The following is a 22,424-nucleotide window of genomic DNA, read 5'->3' as shown; positions in this document are numbered from 1 at the left end:
AGATCTACATGTATGCACGTGTTGCACAGCTCTCAATCAGCAAGGCAAGCAAGGAAGGAAAACATGTGTTTGAGATGGTTTGTTTGCAATGACATACAAGCACGGACTTATAGTCTATGCATACAAGCTACGCATGTTGGGGATGATCTTTTACATCTAATTTTAATTTACCTAAACGTTTTCCTTCAAAAAAGGTTTTATCGTAATTTAAAAAATGATACGAGAAGTTACTCTATTTTTATATCTAAAAATAATTCCCCGAGTTTCGTAATTTGGTCAAATTAATGAGATAAAAATTACAAGAACAGAATGAGTGACAATCTATTCCAGCCACATGAAGTTTATCGTCCGCAGCGTTCTCGCCAGAAAAAAATTCACCCATGTCGGGGACTTGTGCTGCCACTCCCGGGGGGTGGGTGCGGTGCGGGGGGTTCACCCCTCCCGCGCGGAGCGCGGAAGCGACGGCCTTTTCATCAAATAGAGACGCTAAGGAAGCCCCATTGTGGCATATTTTTAAGCCCACACAAATGGACATAAATGCTAGGCCTGGGAGTAAACATCGATTGATCGAATGGTTTGATTGGCATGCCGCCAATCACCAATCGATTAGTAAAATTTACACAAATCGAATGTTCGGCAGATCCCGATTATGACATCGGGAGAACTTGAATACCCAAGTAATAATAACAAAATGACAAGAAAACAATGATGACACTTAATACAAGTTTAAAAATTATGTTACCGAGATAATTTTTCAAAAATAATCAATGATTGTATTACATTCACAGTTACACACCAACATGAAAATTTTTTTTAATCCCACCCAACCTTGCCCTCGATACACAAATGAGTTCATTGTCTGCGTGCACAAAACAATAAGAAAACACACAACCAAGCTCACTTGAGCTGATTGGACCTTCGGATAGCCAATGAAACTTTTGGGGAAACAAAGAAGGCAGTGGTTCCCTTATCAGGAGAGGTCATGACTTCAGAAATAAATTGTCCCCTCCCCCATCTGTGTGTGTGTGGGGGAGAGAGAAAGATAAGGGTGGGAGCCGGAGAATTCCTTTCATGTTTCAAAACAATAATGCAACCTTTTTTCTATCCCCCTCACACAATGAAACCTACATTCCAACATGCGCCCGTCTTCACCGGTACTTTCTCGACTAGCCTCCAAAAATAGACCCAGTTATACATGTAGGTTAAAATGATAAAAAATCGTAATTTTAAAAGGTATTTCAAATTAAATATTTTGCAAAATATTTTTTTTTAAATACATGTGTAGAATCGTGGGCAGTGCCACAAGTGGGGGCGGGGACATGGTGTGGGCAAGGGATGAAATGCTCCACCTGGGGTCAATCTCAAAGAATAGTTCATGAATGAGTTGTTTACATCTTTGGGCTTTGGACTTTGGACTCGGCTGATCTGGGCTGATTCATTCATATGCAGGGGTGTTGCACTTGGAGGGATGCATGCATAATACCAGAGTACCAGCATGGATTTAGGAAGGATTTTCATTGGAACAATAAACTGAAACTTTTAATCTCATTTCATGTAGTTTCTTTTGATATAAATATCATGGAGAAGGGGAAAAAGGTCCTACTTTCATTTATTCTAAACATGTGACTTGGATGGAGATTTCACCATAAAGTAGGTCAACTATTGTGACTTAAAAGACCTGATTCCCGACGAACAATCGAATCATTCGATTATTTTTTCAGGAAATAATTGAATGGTAAAAATGACAATCGTCCCAGGCCTAACATCCATGCACCATAGCGGTCACGCACAGTTCTCAAACTCCTTTGCTATTCGTTCATTGTGTGCAGAGAGGGCGGGATAAATGACAAACACAGTACAAGTATATGTTCCTTGTATATACAATGCATTTATTCCAAGTTCCACTCCCATCATATCAGTAAGCGCAGCTACCGGTACATTGTAGGTCATGGAGCATAGCCGGTGTGATGTGCGGGGCAGACGGGGGAATAGGCAACGGAACGACCGTACCGTGCCGTCATATGCCCGCAATAGCAGCCGCGAGCTAGCTGGGCGCCTTGCCACTTTCCTAGCCGTAGTAGGCCTGTAAGTGGTCTTACGTTGGTGGGACTTCGGCGCAACCCGATAAATGAAGTTGATATCACTAAGATGAGTTCATGGAGTGTATTATTTTTTTTCTGAATATTTCCATTTAATTTTAATTTAATTTTAATTTTAATGTCGCTGAAATTTATGCATGGTTCCACTTGGTCTCCATTTCGGCACGCATGGTGTTTGAACCATGCGTATTATACACTGGCGAGAACGCTGATTGTCAGTGCATATCGTCTGGTGATATTCATTGAGTTGATTTGCCTTCAGGTTTGGATTATATTCACTTGTAAGTAAGTACAGTTATATCATTATTTTCCTTCTTCATAGTCACAGAGGTAAGAGACTCTGTCTGGACAGTGTGGTTATTCATTTTCATGAATTCAATTTGGCCTGCGCGGTGTAGATTTTGTAGCAGCTACATGAGTTCGGCGTGTGATCGTGTTGCAAGTTGAATTGTCCGACTCATCATCATTGGGATAATTCCCCCAATTTACCTCCAACTACGTCACTTTATTGTTCACTTCATCATCATTCTCTTCATCTTCAAAATCATCAATTTGAAAATCCAAATGTAGATAAAATTCTGGGTTTTCTTTCATTTCGGGATCGAAGTATTCAGTGACAGTGTCGAGAAACCGTACCCTCGCAACAGGTTTTGCATACAAGTGGAGCGTCACGTGGGAGAGCCAATCATTCCTCTCATACAGACAGTGACGTCATCAAATTTGAGTCAATTCAGAGACCGATGCGAGGCATATTTCGGAGAGGCATTTTAGCGTTTTTTAATCTGCGATTTTCACCTTATGTATTATTTTCGTTATTTTTGAATGACTCACTGATAATCCCCACACCATTACCTTTCCATTGATATATAATAAGACCACATTCATAATCAATATATCTCTCCTTCAAAATGCCTCATTTATCACATCTATCAGTAGATCATGTGTTCTTTCTATATGAGGGCATGTCATAGAGATTTTTAAAGAATACATCATGGTTAAAGAGTTTGTATCATCATAAGAAAAAGCAAAAAGAAAAAATTTAAGGGTATTTAATTGTCCATCATAAGGAAAGTTGTTCACATGTGACATCACACATCCTTGTCGCATTGCCAATGGGAGGATCTCCATGGCATTAGTGATTGCAATATTCAAATGCTTGTAACTTTCTCATTCTTTGTCCGATTTTTCTCAAACTTTCTTTGCTCTTATTCTTTGATTTTTCTGTTTCGACAAAAGCCTACTTGTTCCAAAGTTTTCATTCCCCTTTAATGCTCATAGTTGTGTTCCTAAAAAATTGGCTTTAATGCGCTTTCCACCTACCTAAAATAAATTCTATGTTGTACATGTATATGATCAGGCTTGATTATTTTCTTGTTTTTAATTTTTTCCATCCAACCACCTAAAAAAATCAAATATTTGAAAAATAGCTTTTAATGCTCAAATAGATGATCCTACTTTACTGCAATGGAACATAATTTTGCCCAACATTCTAATTTTATACTTTTTAGTGTAGCTTTTAACCCCTGTATAAGATCCATATTCAGATTGTATTAAAGTTCACCCTGACAAAAAGTTTATTGTAAAAATAGCAGAAAAAATAATCAAAAATATTGCCGAAGGTTTGAGAAAAATTCATCAAATAATTAAAAAGTTATTAGAATTTAAATTATTTGATTTGTGACGTCATATGCGAGCAGCATTCCTACATAGCGAATGGTCAAAAATTAATGAAATTTCATTTTCCCAGAAAATTGAAAATGGTTTTCACTGTACCTTTTGTATATCAATAGGCAAATCATTTCACACCCGATCATGAATAGAAAACAAAATTAAGCCATCAGGAACCATACAAAATTTGAAATTCATGCATTTTATATTACATAACCAATGGGGCAGCTGCTCGTTTATGACATCACAAATCCAAAACCTTGAACTCTAATAACTTTCTTACTCTAACAGATTTTCCTCAAACCTTCACCAATATTTTTTACGATTTTTTGTGCTATTTTTACAACAAAGTTTTCTTCAAGGTGAATTTTCCCATTTAATACCCTATCCTGCCAAAGTAATCAACCAAATATGAGGCAAACAAAGAAATATGGTTGAGAGCGGTAGGTTGCCGTCCACTATGCAATAATTATTTCCCAAAACATCTTTCTTTAAAAAATTATTTCTGTATTTCTGGAAAACATGACTGCATGTTCAAAGGAAAAGTCGACCCCTGATAAAAGTTGATTTGAAGAAAAGGAGGAAAATCCAGCAAGCATATTGTATTAAACTTGATTTTTTTGCGTTATGTTTGTTTGATTTTTCTCTAGTTATTTCTGGGGTGGACTAACCTTTAATAACTTTCCTACAGTATGCAGTAAACAAACTATTATCAAAATCTGTTTCACAAGTAATATTATCATAAATTCCATAGCTAGTTAGTAGTGTTTAAGCGTATTTTTAGAATTAGATTATTACAAAACACATCGTAATTTGTGAAAATGCATAAAACTTGCATGTAGCTGAATGTACATGATTTATTTCAAAGCCCTCGCTTCCTCTATTTTTAATTTGTTCTCCTGAATCCAAGTTCATCTACAACCAGGAAAAATGTACCACTTACAATCCCCCCAAAGAAAAAGAGGAGATGATCATAATAATAATAATGATATTGATAATAATAATGATAATAATAATACCAGATTGATAGAAAGACTCTCAGACATTAGTAGTGTAAGCTGTAAAGTTCTTAATAGTTGCTCTTGAAATTGCTTGGTGCTTTTTCTTATCTAGAGCAAAGTTATTGAAGATAAAATATGGACTTGATCCTGTTTAGAGGAATGATAATAATAAAATAATAATGATAATAATGATATAATAATGACAATAATAATAATGATGATTGTAATAATAATGATAATGATAATAATAAATATTGATAACAATGATGATAGAATTAATAACAACACTTCGTACATGTATGTATTTTCATTATACCAAATGCATTATAAAATCACCCTGACAGTTGGCAGCTTCATGTACATGTACATTTGTAGCTTTTCATGTAGGCCTATACATGTAGTACAGAAAATGAAAATTACAAATCCAAGAGATAGTGCACGTACACATGTATGAAAGTTAAAGGTATTGTTTAACTTTGTGAGCAGCCGATTTAAAAAGTTCTCAAACCAAGATGAAACATGTGTTCAAGTGCATGTATTAGAACTAATAAACCCTGAAAATAACCATTATTGAGAATGAAAAGTTAAAACTACAAGGCAAACCCTGATTTTGTAAATAGGCGTCTTATAGACGCCTATATAGTACACATAAGTGTATGGGGTGAAATTAAGATGGTGTTTCCGGTCACTTTATATTTCAATTTTTGAAGCACTAAATAATTATTTTCGAACGCAATTTTTTCTGGGCTTCATTTTTGTAACATATCACAGAAACAGGTGACAAGTGTGACCTTCTAGCTCAGATTTTTTAAAAGTCAAACCAATGTTAACCAATCACTTTAAGTATAAATAAACAGTTAGTAAAGAATAGGATATTTTATAGTGACATCAGAGCATCTCTGTAGATGGTTTGGAATAAAATTATTTTTTCAATGTTGTGACACTTAACAAAAACTGTTCAGATCATCACATGATCCCAGTTCCAATATTCCTTTAATTTAGATAGTCAAACATTGCCTGAATGTACAATATACATGTACCAATCAAGAGGGAACTGGGGGGAAAAAAATAAAAATTTATAGACACTTTTGGACATTCCTTTTTTTAACCACACAATGCACAATTATTACCTGGCAGAGTTATGGCAGACTTTGGATGTACTAAAACCTAATTTATTTATTTCCTGAACCGGCAGAGAGCCAGAGCACTTTTTTTTGGTCAAGCCCCGGACTAGCCGTCTGATCACTGTAAAGTCAGTCGTACATACAGCAGGGTACTACATATCTTTGTAGAAGAGCTTGCCTGGTCGGGCAAGTAAATTTTTAAATAGTTGGAATATACTTGCCCCAAAATCTATTTCACTTGCCCAAAAAAAATCCTTGATAAAAAAGTTTTAAATAGTCTTCAATACATAGTTTTTGCAGTTTAAAACCATTGACCCTTTTCTCTCTTTTGACATGAACTGGGGAGCGTTTCATCAATATTTTCATCCGACAAGTTGTCAGATCTGACATCTTTCCATGAATTTGATTGGCTGAGAGGCACTGTTCCTATGGTAACTGTCGGATAAAATGGGACTTGTCGGATAAAACGTCCGACAAGTCCTTTCATGAAACGCTCCCCATATCTACCTTGCTATTTCATTTCTTTTTTTTTAAGTGATTTTATCTTGCCTGCCATGACCAAAATTAGGGTCAATATCATATATTGACCCTAATTTTGGTTATTCTACTGTGAGAATGGAGAATTTTTGCTTTTTACTGTGAATTTTCCTTGTCCAATTCGGGCAAGTAGTTTTGGTGTTTGCTTCAAAACACAAGTTTGCCCGACTCTAACTTTTACTTGCCCTGGGCAATCGGCCAAGTGCTTATGTAGCACCCTGCATACAGTACATTTACTGACAGTCCTGTACACAAAGCAACAGGCAAGATACGATGCTAAACTTCTACAGTTGAATTATCAGCAATCCTGACAAATAATTATTTTAGTGAAAATTCACATGATTTGATGAATGATATATATTAAGTTTAATTCTGTGTAGAACATTTGTGCAATTATCACAGTCTGTGAATGCAATGAAAAGACTAGAATTTAAATTCGTCACGAGGACGAATTAGGTGATCTGTCTCTGATTTTATGAACACGAAGACAATCAGCATGTTTATTGAGATAAATATGATCATCATGATGAAAACTGAACTTTTTTTACGAAAAGAATATGTTGAATACTCTTGAAAAAGAGGGAAATGAGAATATGTGAAATACATGTAGGTGTAGGCGATACACATTGTACATGTTATAGGCTTATTAAAAACGATTTTAATCTACTTAATTGTGCGATATTTGAACTTATATACCTTGTAATGGTGATTAAGGAACATTTGCGAAATGTTGAAAAGAAAAAAAAAAGAAAAAAAAATTTATGTCCACTTTTGGGTTCGAACCAGGGACCCTAAGGACGCAAGTCTGATGCCTTACCCATTCAGCTACATGTACACGCTTCCCATAGACTTAACACATAAGCAAAACGAGAAGATCTGAAATCCAATTTTGCAAGTGAAATACGGGCATGATCCCGGCATCTGATCGGAAAATGGAGACCACACTTGCGATAGCTTAAGATGTCAGCTACAACATACTCAAAGCTCAGAGAAAACCAACAAACAGAAATGGAGATATGGCTCGCGAAATAGAGGAATGTAAAATCCAGTTTTGAGAAAAAGTCATTTCCCATAGAGATTGCACACAAAATGAGCGAAAATGACATGCCTCTATAACTTGCCATTTTTCAGGATGATCCATTCCTTTAAAAGTAAATTAAGCCATCAAATTAAGAAGAGTATGTTCTCAGCTACAACATATTGAAAATTGAGCGAAAATTGACAAATATTTACAGAGTTAGAGTCAAATTTGCATAATTATGATGACGTCATAAGTAGCAAAATGGGAATTTTGAGTTCCGACGCCATTTTGATGACGTCATGATAAAATTTCGGGTCAAATGAGACATGAAATCACATCTCCCATCCATACTCTATTTGAATATGAAAAAAAAATGGGGGTCAATGGACTACCTTAAGAGCTATAATGAATTTTGTACAGGCATGTTTTTGCACATATATTGTCTATGGTTAGTGCGCGCGCTCGCGCGTGCTGTAAACTGTGATGGAAGCTAATTCCTTTAGTACTTATCGTAGAAGGTTGATCAAGGTATCAAATTGTTCAGAATTATATTATCGGTGCATTGATATGAAAAAAATGGCGATTCTATGTTGTATGGTGCCATTACGCGCGGGAACGCGCGCGTAACCGTGCGCGCGCGCAAATTTTTGAAATGCTTAAAATGACCTGATTCATACTCCTTTTTGGTCAAAAAGTGATTTTGAGAATTCAAAAATTTTGACGCGCGCGTACGTGCACGTCGTGACCTTTACATGACCTTTGATGACATGGACAGTTGACCCTTGACCTGAAGTTAATGTGATGCAAATATGGTTAATTTTTGATAATTGATAATGAAGATATGATTGATTATGTGATTTTACAAAATGGCGTCTAGATGACGTCATGATGACCTTTTGACCTTGAACCTGTTTCGTACAGACGACATGATATGTCCCCATAACTGATGATATTTTGAAGAAAATTGAAGATGTAGATTTTTAGATTTTAGTGGAACAAGAAAAGGGTGGAAAAATAAAAATAAATAAATAATAAAGAAAAAGAAAATTCGTACGAAATTAATAGTTGATCTGTCGATTGACAGATCACCTAATTATCCTGTAGAGTGGAGAATAGAAGAACATACATGTACATGTGCACATGCATGCCCTTCATGATTATATTGAAGAAAGATTGTGATTTGTTTGTTGACATGCTGAAAAAATGTAAATGACACAAACCCATGTACACAGAAAGCAAATATGCATTCACATTTACGGTTTGTGTCTACCCTCTATAGGGTTTCAATACAAGTGATTGAATAATATACCAGGGGGGGGGAGTAAATGCATGTACATTGTACATGTACATGTAGGTTCACTTTATTAGACCTTTAGTGTTTAATAGTCTTATTGTTGCAGTACTATTAAAAGAGGATGAGGAAGCAAGACATTTCATTGTTTTGCCTTTACTACACAATGAACTGAAGTTATTCACGAGTGGATACCATGCACGACCATGGGGTCTCGAAAAGAACCCTAAACACATAATTTCCCTATTCTGAAAATGCACCCCTTAACAAGTATTGGAAACAAAACGATACTCTTGGCAAATATTCCCTGAAATGAACCCCTAAACAAGTACAGGAATGTTTTATTGTTACGGGTCCTTTGGTTGTCGGCTTTACCTGATTTGGTTTAGTACGACCCCACCTTCTACACCTCGCGCAAATTGGACTCTAAACAACTGTTGGGGCAAAAAAAGACAATCCTTTATAAAACATTTTAATTTTGTTTTATCATCCCCGCAAATTCGACCCTAAACACATAATTTTCGTAGTAAAAGAGATACCCTTTCTTCATTATTTTTGTGTTTTTGACACCTTTATCACGTTACGTATGTGAAAAAGACATCCTTTTTACATGTTTTTTGGTCGCGCATGGTATCCACTCGTCAATGGGACCCGGGTACAATCGAGTGTGCTGATGTCAAGTGCAGTCACGACGTGTGAATTGTCATGATTGTAGCGAAGTGAGATCGTGTTTTCTGGCCATTTAATATTCTCATTTTGTTGTGATTTTTGAGTAATTTGTGTTGCTATTCTGTGTATTTTGAGGGAAAATATGTTTACCGTGATTTTCCGTTTGAAATGCCACTTTCCGTTTCAAAAGGCCTTTTCCGTGAATTCCGTCCGTTTTCCGTGATCGCGGAAAATCACTGTCCCTACTCTAGACAGGTTACATGTACACTCTAGGAGCAATGTAAATAAAACTCTTTGTTCTTTTTTCTCTCCATTTCTTTTACTACCTGCACAGTCCTTACATATATCGCCCTCTATGACTACGAGGCACGATCAGACGATGATCTTTCATTCAAGAAAGGAGAGAAGTTGGAGATTCTAAATAACACGTAAGTATGCCTTAAGGGGCATCCATGCTACATTTATGTGTGAGAGGTAAAAACTATGATAAACCAAATTTTGCAAGCAATCGGACAGAGTTTGTGGGGTGGAAATGAACAGAAGATAATTGCAAAAATCAAGACCGGTTAGTCTTCCTTTTATCAATTAATACCAACTAGGTGTCTATTTTTTAAAAGCTCTTCAATATCTGGTTCACTTGTGGTTCCAAAAGTCTCACTAACGGGGGGGGGGTCCTAAATTTGCACTTGCCTGCCCTTTACTGTGGAATACACTTCCTGAAGACATCCCTCTTAAGTCATGTAAAAAAATTAAAACCTTTATTAATATTTCACACTCTGTAAGTCACAAGATTTATGAACATCAAATTATTCTGTCCCTCCTCCAACTGTATCTAAAAAATTTCTTGTTATTAATTAAAAATGTTCAAGGAACTACATGTACATTAGGGAATATAAAAAAAAGGGATACAACTTGTTCTCCATTTTAGTAAGTACCAGTTACGAAGTGTTTTTCTATGCTTTTACATACATGTACCTGGGACATGTCAATGTTAATATCTATCCTGAAAATTAACATTTACTACATGTATGTGTGCAGCGCTGATCTCAGAGAGGTTAAAGGGGGAAGTTCACCCTGAAGAAAACTTTCTTGTAAAAATAGCAGAAAAAATAGTAAAAAATATTGGTGAAGATTTGAGGAAAATCCGTTAAAGAGTAAGAAAGTTATTAGAGTTCATAGTTTTGGATTTGTGACGTCATAAATGAGCAGCTGTCCCATGTGTTATGTAATATAAAATGCATAAATGTCAAATTTTGTATGGTTCCTGATGACTTAATTTTGTTTTCTTTTTATGATCGGGTGTGAAACGATTTGTCTATTGATATACAAAAGTTACAGTGAAAACCATTTTCAATTTTCTGAGAAAATGACATTTCATTGATTTTTTACCATTCGCTATGTAGGAATGCTGCTCGCATATATGACGTCACAAATCAAATAATTGAAATTCTAATAACTTTTTAATTATTTGATGAATTTTTCTCAAACCTTCGGCAATATTTTTTAATTATTTTTTTCTGCTATTTTTACAATAAACTTTTTGTCAGGGTGAACTTCCCCTTTAAGAGAGAGAGAGAGAGAGAAAAAGAACAAGATAGAACAAGTTAGTGTCAGACAATGCACTGCTATCATTTAGTTGCGTAATGCAAGCAAGGCTGTCGGAACATTCCCATTTGCTGTATAAAAGCTAAGTAATAATTCTCTTAATTGCTATTAAAGGTCAAGTCCACCTCAGAAAAATGTTGATTTGAATCAATAGAGAAAAATCAGACAAGCACAATGCTGAAGATTTCATCAAAATAGGATGTAAAATAAGAAAGTTATGACATTTCAAAGTTTCGCTTATTTTTAACAAAATAGTTATATGAACGAGCCAGTTACATCCAAATGAGAGAGTTGATGACGTCACTCACTCACTATTTCTTTTGTTTTTTATTGTTTGAATTATACAATATTTCAATTTTTACGAATTTGACGATTAGGACCTCCTTGCCTAAAGCACAAAATGTTAAAATAATGGAATTCCACGAGTTCAGGGAGGAATGAAACTTCATTTCACATGACAATGACGAGAAAATCAAAATATTTCATATTTCAAACAATAAAAAACAAAAGAAATAGTGAGTGAATGACATCATCAACTCCCTCATTTGGATGTAGCTGGCTCGTTCATATAACTGTTTTTGTGAAATGAAGCGAAATTTTGAAATGCCATAACTTTCTTATTTTACATCCGATTTTGATGAAATTTTCAGTGCTATGCTTGTTGAATTTTTCTCTTTTTATTCAAATCAAGTTTTTGTTGGGTTGGACTTGTCCTTTAAAAAGACAAAATGTTTTTTTGGAGTATGGAACTTTTGAAATAAAATTTCATGTATAATCCACAAAGAATGACTACTTATTAACCTACAAGTTTTCGCTATTTTTTTTTTTTTTTTAGAAAAGTTGGCTGAATATTTGCCACTTGTAATGAAAAGAAGGGAAATTCCCAGAAAAGATATCATGACAGTCTAGGCATTTCCCTCCCAACCGGTAAGATAAAAACGCCCACATACATGTAATTCCAAATGTTGTTGGATCAAAGATCACTTGATTTTCCTGTATTGAATTCAATACTTGTCAGGCATGGATGGCTAGTCTATAGACACAGACCCTATAAATTCACTTAAACAAGTGAGTCATGACAGAAACCTATTCTTTCAAGGTGTGAATGTGAAAATGCAATTGTACATGTATGTTCACATTTGTATAGACCTTTTATAGCTCAGGGACAGTGTGTATGAAAGTTGAGACCTCTTTGTATTATAACCAAACAAAGGGTTTTTGCATGGAAAAGTTATACACCTGTAGTGGTAACTGGTAGCCTTCAATAGAGACTTTACTCTTACCATCAATGCTCTATCAGCATTTACCTACAGTATGAGAGAGTATTGATGAACCTGCTGAACTTAAATCTTTAATATATCCTTTTCTTTTTATGGATGAACAAAAGTATAACTTTAGAAATGTAATACAGATATATAAAGCTATTTCTTCTCTGTTAAATTAGGTGCAGTCACGGTCCCGTGTTTGCCAAAAGTCTGAATTTGCAGACTACATGAGCTGTGTAAGGTTGTACTGTCATTTCCTTATAAACTGAAAAATAACGTGATTAATACATATTTTTCTCAAGATCCTCTTGTTACACTCAGGGTTGTGCACGCAGGATGATTTATTGCAAAACATTAGTTTAAACAAACAAAATATGCAAACATCGTTGTTCTACAGGAAAACAGGTCGAGAAATCAATTAAAGGTAAATAAAAGGAAAAACACTTTTTTCGTGAGAAAGTCTGTAATACCAAGGTTAAGTATGACTATATCATCGTGGATCTAGATCTGGTATAGTTACATAAACTGAACTTTGTGAAATCATAAAATCTAAGCTGAAATGCAATCACACTGAAGATCGCCAACACAGATAGGCATAGTGGGACAGTGTATTATTATTGCTGGAATAAAGACCTGACGGAAGTGACCGAATCCGCGCTTACATGTATTTTGCTTTATATTTCTCAGCAATTCCAAAATTTCTTCCAGAATCCTTTGGCACATATTGTTTATTCATACAAACAGATTTTAGGGTGGTCATTATATTAGATTCTGTAAAAAGTCATTTTGAGATCGTTACCAGAACGGGAATTTATCTTTAAGCCATTCTGTTTATAAGGGCATTTTTAATAGTGAAAACATCAAATGGGCATTTAATAAATAATGTACTCAGTCTTGGCTATTTTATAGTTTGGAGCTTGAAAGGTGAATTACTTGTTCTCAATAATTCTACAAAGTCCTAGACTCTAATAGTAGGTTTCATCTTTGTCTTGTACCCCTTCCCAGCAAAGATCCAAACCTTCAAATGGGAAATTGCTTGGCATCACAGCCCAAAAAAAAATGACAGCAAGAATTAATGGCCCAAATCCAAGTACAAGTCATGCATGCATGAGTGATTGTACCGGGTGTTTTTTTTGTTCCAAATCTACATAGACATTGCTGTGGACTTGCGGTGATAGCTTTTAGTTGGTCCAAATAAATTTTTTTGTCAGTCAAAATTTTGTCTTGATGGGATAGGGATGTTGAGAACAGGAAGACCTACATGTAGTATGTAGAAGTATGCAAACAAGCAATGAAGAGGAAAATTTGCTGTCATCACGATGGTTTGCTTCAAACTTAGCAAAAAAAATGAGAGCACATCAATGAAAATTTGACAAAAATCCATCAAAGGAATTTCAAATTTGAGTACTTTGTTTGAAGTGTTGATTTTTGTCTCACCTGCGAAGCAGAGTGAGACTATAGGCTCCGCTTTCCGACGGCGGCGGCGTCAACATCAAATCTTAACCTGAGGTTAAGTTTTTGAAATGACATCATAACTTAGAAAGTATATGGACCTAGTTAATAAAGCTTGGCCATAAGGTTAATCAAGTATTACTGAACATCCTATTAGAGTTTCATGTCACATGACCAAGGTCAAAGGTCATTTAGGGTCAATGAACTTTGGCCGATTTGTGGGTATCTGTTGAATTACAATCAAACTTTAAAATGAAACTTGGACATAATAGTAATCAAGTATCACTGAACATCCTGTGCAAGTTTCAGGTCACATGATCAAGGTCAAAGGTCATTTAGTGTCAATGAACTTTGGCCGAATATTTGTTGAATTACCATCATAACTTTGAAAGTATGTTGGTCTAGTTCATAAATCTTGGACATAAGAGTAATCAAGTATCACTGAACATCCTGTGCACATTTTAGGTCACATGACCAAGGTCAAAGGTCAATGAACTTTGGCTAAATGGGTGTATCTGTTGAATTACCATCATAACTTTGCAAGTCTATTGATCTGACTTTTGAAACTTGGACATAAGAGTAATCAAGTATCACTGAATATCCTGTGCAAGTTTCAGGTCACATGATCAAGGTCAAAGGTCATGTGAGGTCAATGAATTTTGGCCACATTGGGCGTATTTGTTGAATTACCATCCTATCTCTGTAAGTGTATTGGTCTAGTTCATAAAACGTGGAAATGAGAGTAACCAAGTATCACTGAACATCTTGTGCGAGTTATAGTAGTTTTCAAAGTCAGCTATGCTGCTATGTTGAATCGCGTGATGCAGGTGAGACGGCCAGAGGCATTCCACTTGTTTTGACTTTACATGCAAGCCGCTGAGCTTGTGACTTAAATCAATTCACCATTTTTGTCTCGCCCACCAGAGGTGAAGGCGAGAATAAGGGATAAAAAATTTGTCCGTCCGTCCATCACGAACATTATTTATGACACATAACTCTGCAACCGTAAGTCACTTTTGAACCAAACTTGGGTTGTAGCTGTACTTTAATAGGAGACCTGCTTGTTATTGTGTTTAGAGGTCAACATTAAAGTTTATTTGCAAGACTCTTATATGAAAAATGTTATTCCATCCCAGTTATTTTACGATGAAATTTTGATACAATTCTGTTGCGTGCCCTCACGAATCACAATATTTCTTGTTACTTTCACAAGTGGCCGAGAGCCAACATTGCTTTAATATGCCTTGTTAATGGTTCATGATGACGGAAAATATTTTGAAGATCTTTGACGTAAAATAGTACAATGTAGGAAGTGGTAGTTGTACATATATAAAAAGTGTGCCTTGAAAATCGCTTTTCAAGTTTTCTCAAATTATTGCACTTTAATAATGGAATTGATGCAGTATCAATCACATGATAAATGTAAGGAGGCTACATGTACTGTACATATAGCTGCTGTCATGTGACATTAACGCAGGGGTGTGAGAGTTCAGATTTTTATCTGATTTCAGATTTTTTGTTTGTTTTGATTTTCAGCTTAAATTTCAGCCATTTTTTTTTGGCTTACCTCTGTACAAAAAGAATGGGAGCTCGTTCTATTTCAGATTTTTATACCACTCCTCAGCTTTTTTCAGATCTTTTTATTTGTGACCACTCACACCCCTGCATCAACTTTTTCCAAGTTTAAAAAAGATACCATCTTTCCCTTTTTTTACGATGGACTTTTGTCAATCCTTCATCAATATTTTTCTTTAATGATATGTGCATGGGTACAGTATGGTTTTTAAGGAGAACTGTTATTGATAATATGAACTTCCCCTTTTTCTTCCAAATCAATGTCAGGTCAAACTTCTTGTAGTCATAAAGTCTGTATTTTCCAGAGTCCTGAAAGTACATGTACATACATGCACGGCGAGCAGTGTTTCAATTCTATAGACTACATTTTGTACGTTCATTGGTAATTGTGTGTCAACCAGGATATGCTTTGCAGCGGTCAACTTGATATTTATCGAGCAGCCAGCCCACTCAAATCAGGAACCTTCTACTAAAGACGGGAAATAACGCTTAACAGTCTTCAAAATAAATCAAAGAAACAATAATAAAACCGTATAATCTAGTGACATGCATAAATCCATGTAGGCCCACATATACTTTTCTGTGAAGGCCATGTATAGCAAATTAACTACATGTATGTCGTGAAAGAAGTAGAATGGTGTCATCTTTCTTTGATTCTCTTTCTTAGAAGTTTGTATCTTCTGCAATAGCACTGTTAATCACCAGTGATGACATATCTCATGCTCCTTTATTATGACCAGTGATTGATCACTGCTTGGGACCACATTTTTTATATCGCAGGGAATAATTTTCCTGGTATCGCATTGCAATCTGCTCCAGACTTTTTAATGACTGCTATGCATAAAGTCTTCTGTATAGCATATTTTTACATAGGACTGAATAGCTTAGAGCTTTTTTCTCATGAGCTAAAATGCTATTAAAATTTGTAAAGCAAAATTATTCCCTGTATCGATGGACAATGTCATGACATTGGTTCCGGCAACAATTGCTCTTCTGGGCAATTCCACAAAATGACCCCCATTTTTCTCGAGTCTTTAATACCTCACTTCATAAACTGACCAAGCCACGGTCCTTTGAAAACATTACAGACTGTCAAACAATCAAGAAATCAGAGACAGAAAATTTCATAAAGGTCACACCGTATAGGGGGAGGTGGACGTACATGGAATTATTGCCCTTCTGTAAATTCCACATACTTGAACCCTGGATTTTAATTAACCCTACCCTAAACCAACAGATATTGATATAAAACACTATTGCAACCTACATGTAATCCTACATCTCAGGTGAAATAAAACTTGAAACAATTGTCGCAGGAGCAGCTTCTGTACCAGTCGCGATAACGTCCAAATATCACTGATTACCGATAGTTGTTACTGGGTGGAGGCGCTGAGATTGCGCATTTATAAAGAAGTTTTAAAGTCAGATCAGTGCTTAGAAATGTTTTTAGTATTTTGATTCATTTGTTTTGAAAAATGATGCATAATTAACATGTCTCTTTTCTCTTATTTTCCTTCCACTTCCAATGTATGCAGAGACGGGGATTGGTGGTTAGCTAAATCAACAGTGACTGGAAGAGAGGGGTACATCCCTAGTAACTACATAGCTCCTGTGAAGAGCATAGATGCTGAAGAGTGAGTATAGTGCATTGAATAGTACATTGTATTTGTAGTACTAGTTGGTGGTTAGCAAAGTCAACTATGACTGGTGTAGAGGGGTACATCCTTTGGTATTAAACGATATAGCTCCTGTGAAGAGCATAGATGCTGAAGAGTGAGTACATTATTTGATATAATGCATTGAATAGTTTGTAGTACTACAGGTAGTTGGTGGTAAGCAAAGTCGACTATGACTGGCGTAGAGGGGTACATCCTTAAGTATTAAACGATATAGCTCCTGTGAAGAGCATAGATGCTGCAGAGTGAGTACATTATACGATATAATGCATGAATAGTACATTGTATTTGTAGTATTAGTTGGTGGTTAGCAAAGTCGACTATGACTGGCGTAGAGGGGTACATCCTTTAGTATTAAACGATATAGCTCCTGTGAAGAGCATAGATGCTGAAGAATTATTGGATATAATGCAGTGAAAACTACATTGTACTTGTAGTATTAGTTGGTGGTTAGCAAAGTCGACTATGACTGGCGTAGAGGGGTACATCCTTTAGTATTAAACAATTTATCTCCTGTGAAGAGCATAGATGCTGAAGAGTGAGTACATTATTGGATATAATGTATTGAATAGTAGTTGTAGTACCAGTAAATCTATTAGGGTTTGGGGATTGGTGAATAATTATTTTTAGTCTGCCTGTCTCCATGTAATATTTTACTGCGTAATCTATAAATTGAATCAAACAATTTGGAATGCAGCTCTTGAGCATGATCTGACCAGGTTGGTAATGCTTCACGAAACTGGATGTATAAGTGTGATTTTTTTAGTAAGATTTTGAATAGTCTTTGTGACACACCACTCTTGGTTTTACATCTCATAACTGGTTATAAAAAGTCCCTGATTATGGCTGGGGGAGAGGAAGGGGGCCCAAATACAGCACCCTCACTGACATTGTTCTTTACCCCCTCACGCCGGTTTAAGAGTCAGATGTCCGAAGTTATGAATCTGATATTATCCTCATCTCATTGAACATGGGGTAAAGGGATTCACCATTTTTATACAGAACTTATGTATCCAATCACATGGAATATGATCAGAAAGAGAAAATTTAGAAGGATATCATTTTCCTAAGCAGTATGTGGTACAGTATGCAGTATGATACCACTCCTGAATAAAAGTTTTTATTTGTAATCATTACATTCTCTAAATTGGCAACACAATAGAAACAACAAAATCACTCTAATACCAATGCAAATGGGCAAAAAAGAAAGGTTTGCTCTATTTATTTTGACTCATGTTATATCCATAGCCTATATTGTAAAAGACAAAAATAATGAAGAGATTGTATCATTTTATTCAACACGTTTTGAGATTCAAACCTCATCATTAGCCTGAAAATTTTAAATTATTTTCTTCCAAAGTATTGAAATCAATTTTAAGTTTATTATTGATTGTCACCAATTTGAGGATCAAAATGAGATTGTCATGTTAGCCGTGTATATGTACAGTACCTCTTCAAGGGAGGAATTAATCAGTATGTGTAATGTATGTCCGGCTTTGTGAGTTTATTAAAGTCCTTCCTCATTTCAAAGGTTACATCTGAAAAATACTTGTCAGGAAATAGGCCTTGTATATGATTTCACAAAGAGAAGAATATTCCGTAGACTTCCCCAATTCAATGTGATTGAACTCCAATTACATTGAGGAAGAGGAAGAGAATGAAGGAGGGGAAAGATGATGATGAAGAAGAACAAAATAAAGAGGTAGAAGTATGAGAACAGGAGGAGGAGAAAGAGGAAGAAGAGGGGAAGAGGAGGAGAAGGGGAAGGACAAAAAGTAAAAAGAAAGGGGAGAAGAAAATTGGAAAAAAAAATCATGATAATGAGAGCAAGAAGAGAAATAGAACTGCAATCGTTTCAGAACGATGTGCATGCATTGACGCCTCTGATTTAATAGAGGGCAAGAAACAGAAAGAGATAGAAAGAAAACTGTAGATGATATACATTCTCAAAATATTAGAGGGCGCTATTTCTTAAAGGAATGGTCACTGATGCGTAAAACACAGTTAGATTATGTGAAATGATACAATTGGCAAACCCTGAAAATATGAGACAAAACTAAATTCAAAGGAAGTTATGGCAATTCAACTATTTTAAGACTTTGCAATAGAGGGCGCTATTTATAAAGTTATGGTCACTAATTATGGATAACATGTCTACCAAATTAGAATGAATTTTGATGAGGAACGGTGGCAGGGGAGGACTAACAAATATTACATGTTAATCAAATTGGATATTAGCACATTTTGCTGTCCATAGGAAGTTACATTCTCGAGTAAAATTTTTTAGACCATATTGGCGGCCCATACGTGGTTGTTGAAAATGTGTGCATTGTGAGCAGTATACCATGTGTTCAGATTGACTTATCTTGAAATTTTCTGTTGTAACCTATGTCGTATTTGGTATCACTGGAAAGAGTATTCCAATGCGGTGACATTGATACCACTTTTATTTGTGTGGAGGCAATAGACCGGAAGTAAATGCCATATAAAGAAAGACATTAAAAATGAAGGTTTTGCACAATAATTTTAAGCTACCGTCAGCAATTTGTTAGTTTCTGTTACAAAACATTAACGAACTGTTTAAGTATATATCAATACTCATATCTGCCAAGTTAAAAAGAATAAGCTTCAATAATAAGGAAATAAGAGCAAGTTGAAGTTGTGCTGGCAGTAAAGTGCATTTTTGGGTATTTTGCTGATTTTCGGGAGCATTTTTGAGATATTTCGTCAGTTGTAAGGTATATATTTTTTTAAATGGCATGAAAGGGCATATCTTGAAGACCCTAAATCCAAGAAAGGGTACGGGTTTGGCCATGCATGGCGCAATGAGGGGCATTCAAAGGTAAGCGTTTTTGAAACTTTAGAGGGCGCTATTTCAATGACGGAAGATCAATGATGCGTGAAAACTTAGTAGCATGTATGTTATGATACCGTGATCAATTTCTAAAAGAATGAGCGCAAAATGAATAAAAACACAAAAGTTACGGCCATTTTACGACTTTTAGACATTACATTTCAATAAATATGAAGTTTTTGAAGGAAGGCTATTTCGGATTTGAATTTAAGGCATGAAGATGGCATTTTGAAGGTCAAGTTATACGTCGCAGATGATGGAGCAACTCTTGGACTATCTATAGCAATTTGTTAGAAGTCTGTAGCATGCAGGATAACTGAGATATGAAAGAATGAAGAATGGTATGCAAATGGACTTGAAATTGACAAAATGGCGCCTGGATGGTCATGCATGAGTGATTTTGGAAAATGGAAGACGAGAGGCACAACTAGGGATGCTGGACAACATGTCTACCAAATTTGGATGAATTTGGATCAGGGACGGAGTCAGGGTAGAGCTAACAAAACCATGTGTTAAACAAATGGGATTTTGGTGGAAGAAGAAGAAGATTACGGAATAGGAATATGGAACAAGAACAATGCATTGTCGCCATTGGGCGTCAATGCAAATAATGGAGGGAAGAAGGAAGGGATAGGAGGAAGGAAAGCAGGTGAAGAATGAGAATCGTTTGAAAAAGGAGAGAAGAAAAACAAATGACGGTACAAAATAAAAAAAGGAGGGGGGAAACAGTGATTGAAAGAAGGATGGGGAATAAGAAGAAAACTACAATGTATCCAACAAATAACAGTATTAAAGAATTAAAAAGTGAAAGGGAAGGGGGAGAAACTACAAATGACATTCAGTAGAAAAATACATGGAGGAAGAAAGGGGGGTATGGGGGGAAAAAGAAAGGGGGAGAAGAAAACTAGACAACAAACTACAGTATTAAAGAAAAAAAAAGAAATCCAGGGAGAAAAGGGAAGGGGAGAAGGGTAAGGATAGAAATAAGAAAGGGGGAAGAGAGAACTAGAGGTCAAATGACAGTAATATAAGAAAAAAACTATTAAGGAAGAAATTAGACTATTCTGTTTATACATGTACATATTTTCCTGTGAATATATAAACAAATCAGTATTTTAAAGAACTTCCTGATCTGTATTGAGAGGATACAGACAGCATACATACATGGAAATCTGTCACATTTATAGACAACCAATATCTACAGTGTATGTACTACGAGTAGTTATTCAATTTACACTTTTAAAAAGGGTATATATTTTAACATATATTACAGCATGCAAAATTGGGGGTGGGATTAAAATGGCACATAATGTCATCCAAGGCTAGTGGAAAGGGGACATAGAGGCTCATCGGTAGGATGTCTGTTTTTAATCTGGTGGGTGATTCATAAAGCTGTTCATATTAAGAGCGACTTTAAGAACGACTGGTGATCCTTATCATCCTTTCTTGCGGTAAATGGTACATGTATGTTGAATTGGTGATGGTTTAGCGCGTAAGATGGGTTCACCAGTCGTTCTTAAAGTCGCTCTTAACTTACGAACAGCTTTATGAAACGGCCCCCTGGATATTACATGTACCACTCACAGAGAACATTTTCCCAATAATGCTAAAAATGCTACTATACGTGCTTGAAAACCACACAAAAGTAAGTATGTGCAAAGATCTACCCCTCCAGGTTGCAAACAACAGTAATGTACTTAATAGGCCCGGTTTGAAAGTCCATTTTCGATGCACGTGTACACGGCGAGTTTTTCGGTCGTGTACACGTAAACACTGAGTGAGAGTGAGTTACAGTATGTTTTCAGTGTTTCCTACAAGTAGCCTAAGTCACGGATTTAAAACTTACCTGAGAAGTTAGAAGTATCAATCCACAAAAATTGGTGCAATTAAAAAGTTTACTCAGCTTAGCAGCGCATTAAATTAATAAAGAATACAAAAGTAAATCAGTGCAGGGCCCTAGTTAGCGCCGACGTTCGTTGGATGCGCATTTTGCATACTGTACCGTACATGCATGCACAGATCGCTGCAGAATTTAGTGTAACTGAAGTTATCGATAGATTTTCATTATTTCATTGCCAATTTGAGGAGCGTGTGTTTGTAGGCTTGTAGCATATGTTTATGAGCGTATAACACGTAACTGGAGCAATGATCGCTGTCGCAATTGGTGATTCTCAAATTGGCTCTAAAAGTGATTGAATAACGCTTTAGAGAGTATCGTTACGTGTTATACGCTCATACACATGTGCTACAAGCCTACAAACACACGCTCCTCAAATTGGCAATGAAATAATGAAAATCTATCGATAACTTCAGTTACACTCAATTCTGCAGCGATCTGTGCATGTATGTACGGTACAGTATGCAAATTGCGCATCCAACGAACGTCGGCGCTAACTAGGGCCCTGCACTGACCGGAGCATACCCATTTCGTGTGGTACAAAAACTTGAGTCTCCAGAATAAATGTGGATTAAATCGGCGATTTTGGAAGTAAACTCACTCTAGGTTAATTGAAATATATTGACATATTAGTGATTAAAACATGTGCAGTGTCTTAGAACTAAGAATAAATGTGAGGCTGTGAGCTTG

At 35.8% G+C, this 22,424-nt stretch overlaps 1 protein-coding gene across 1 annotated transcript in view; it reads left to right on the top strand.

Moving 5' to 3' along the window:
- Positions 1-22,424, top strand: part of LOC121430447 (tyrosine-protein kinase Yes-like) — a 46,931-nt gene that overhangs the window by 7,326 nt on the left and 17,181 nt on the right. Inside the window, exons 3-4 of the mRNA XM_041627714.1 lie at positions 9,745-9,838; positions 16,843-16,941. Coding sequence (XP_041483648.1) covers positions 9,745-9,838; positions 16,843-16,941 — 193 coding nt within the window. The remainder of the gene's footprint in view (positions 1-9,744; positions 9,839-16,842; positions 16,942-22,424) is intronic.

The sequence above is a fragment of the Lytechinus variegatus genome, chromosome 17, assembly GCF_018143015.1.
Source record: "Lytechinus variegatus isolate NC3 chromosome 17, Lvar_3.0, whole genome shotgun sequence".
Classification (NCBI taxonomy): Eukaryota; Metazoa; Echinodermata; class Echinoidea; order Temnopleuroida; family Toxopneustidae; genus Lytechinus; species Lytechinus variegatus.
This window is presented reverse-complemented; position numbering and strand designations above follow the sequence as displayed.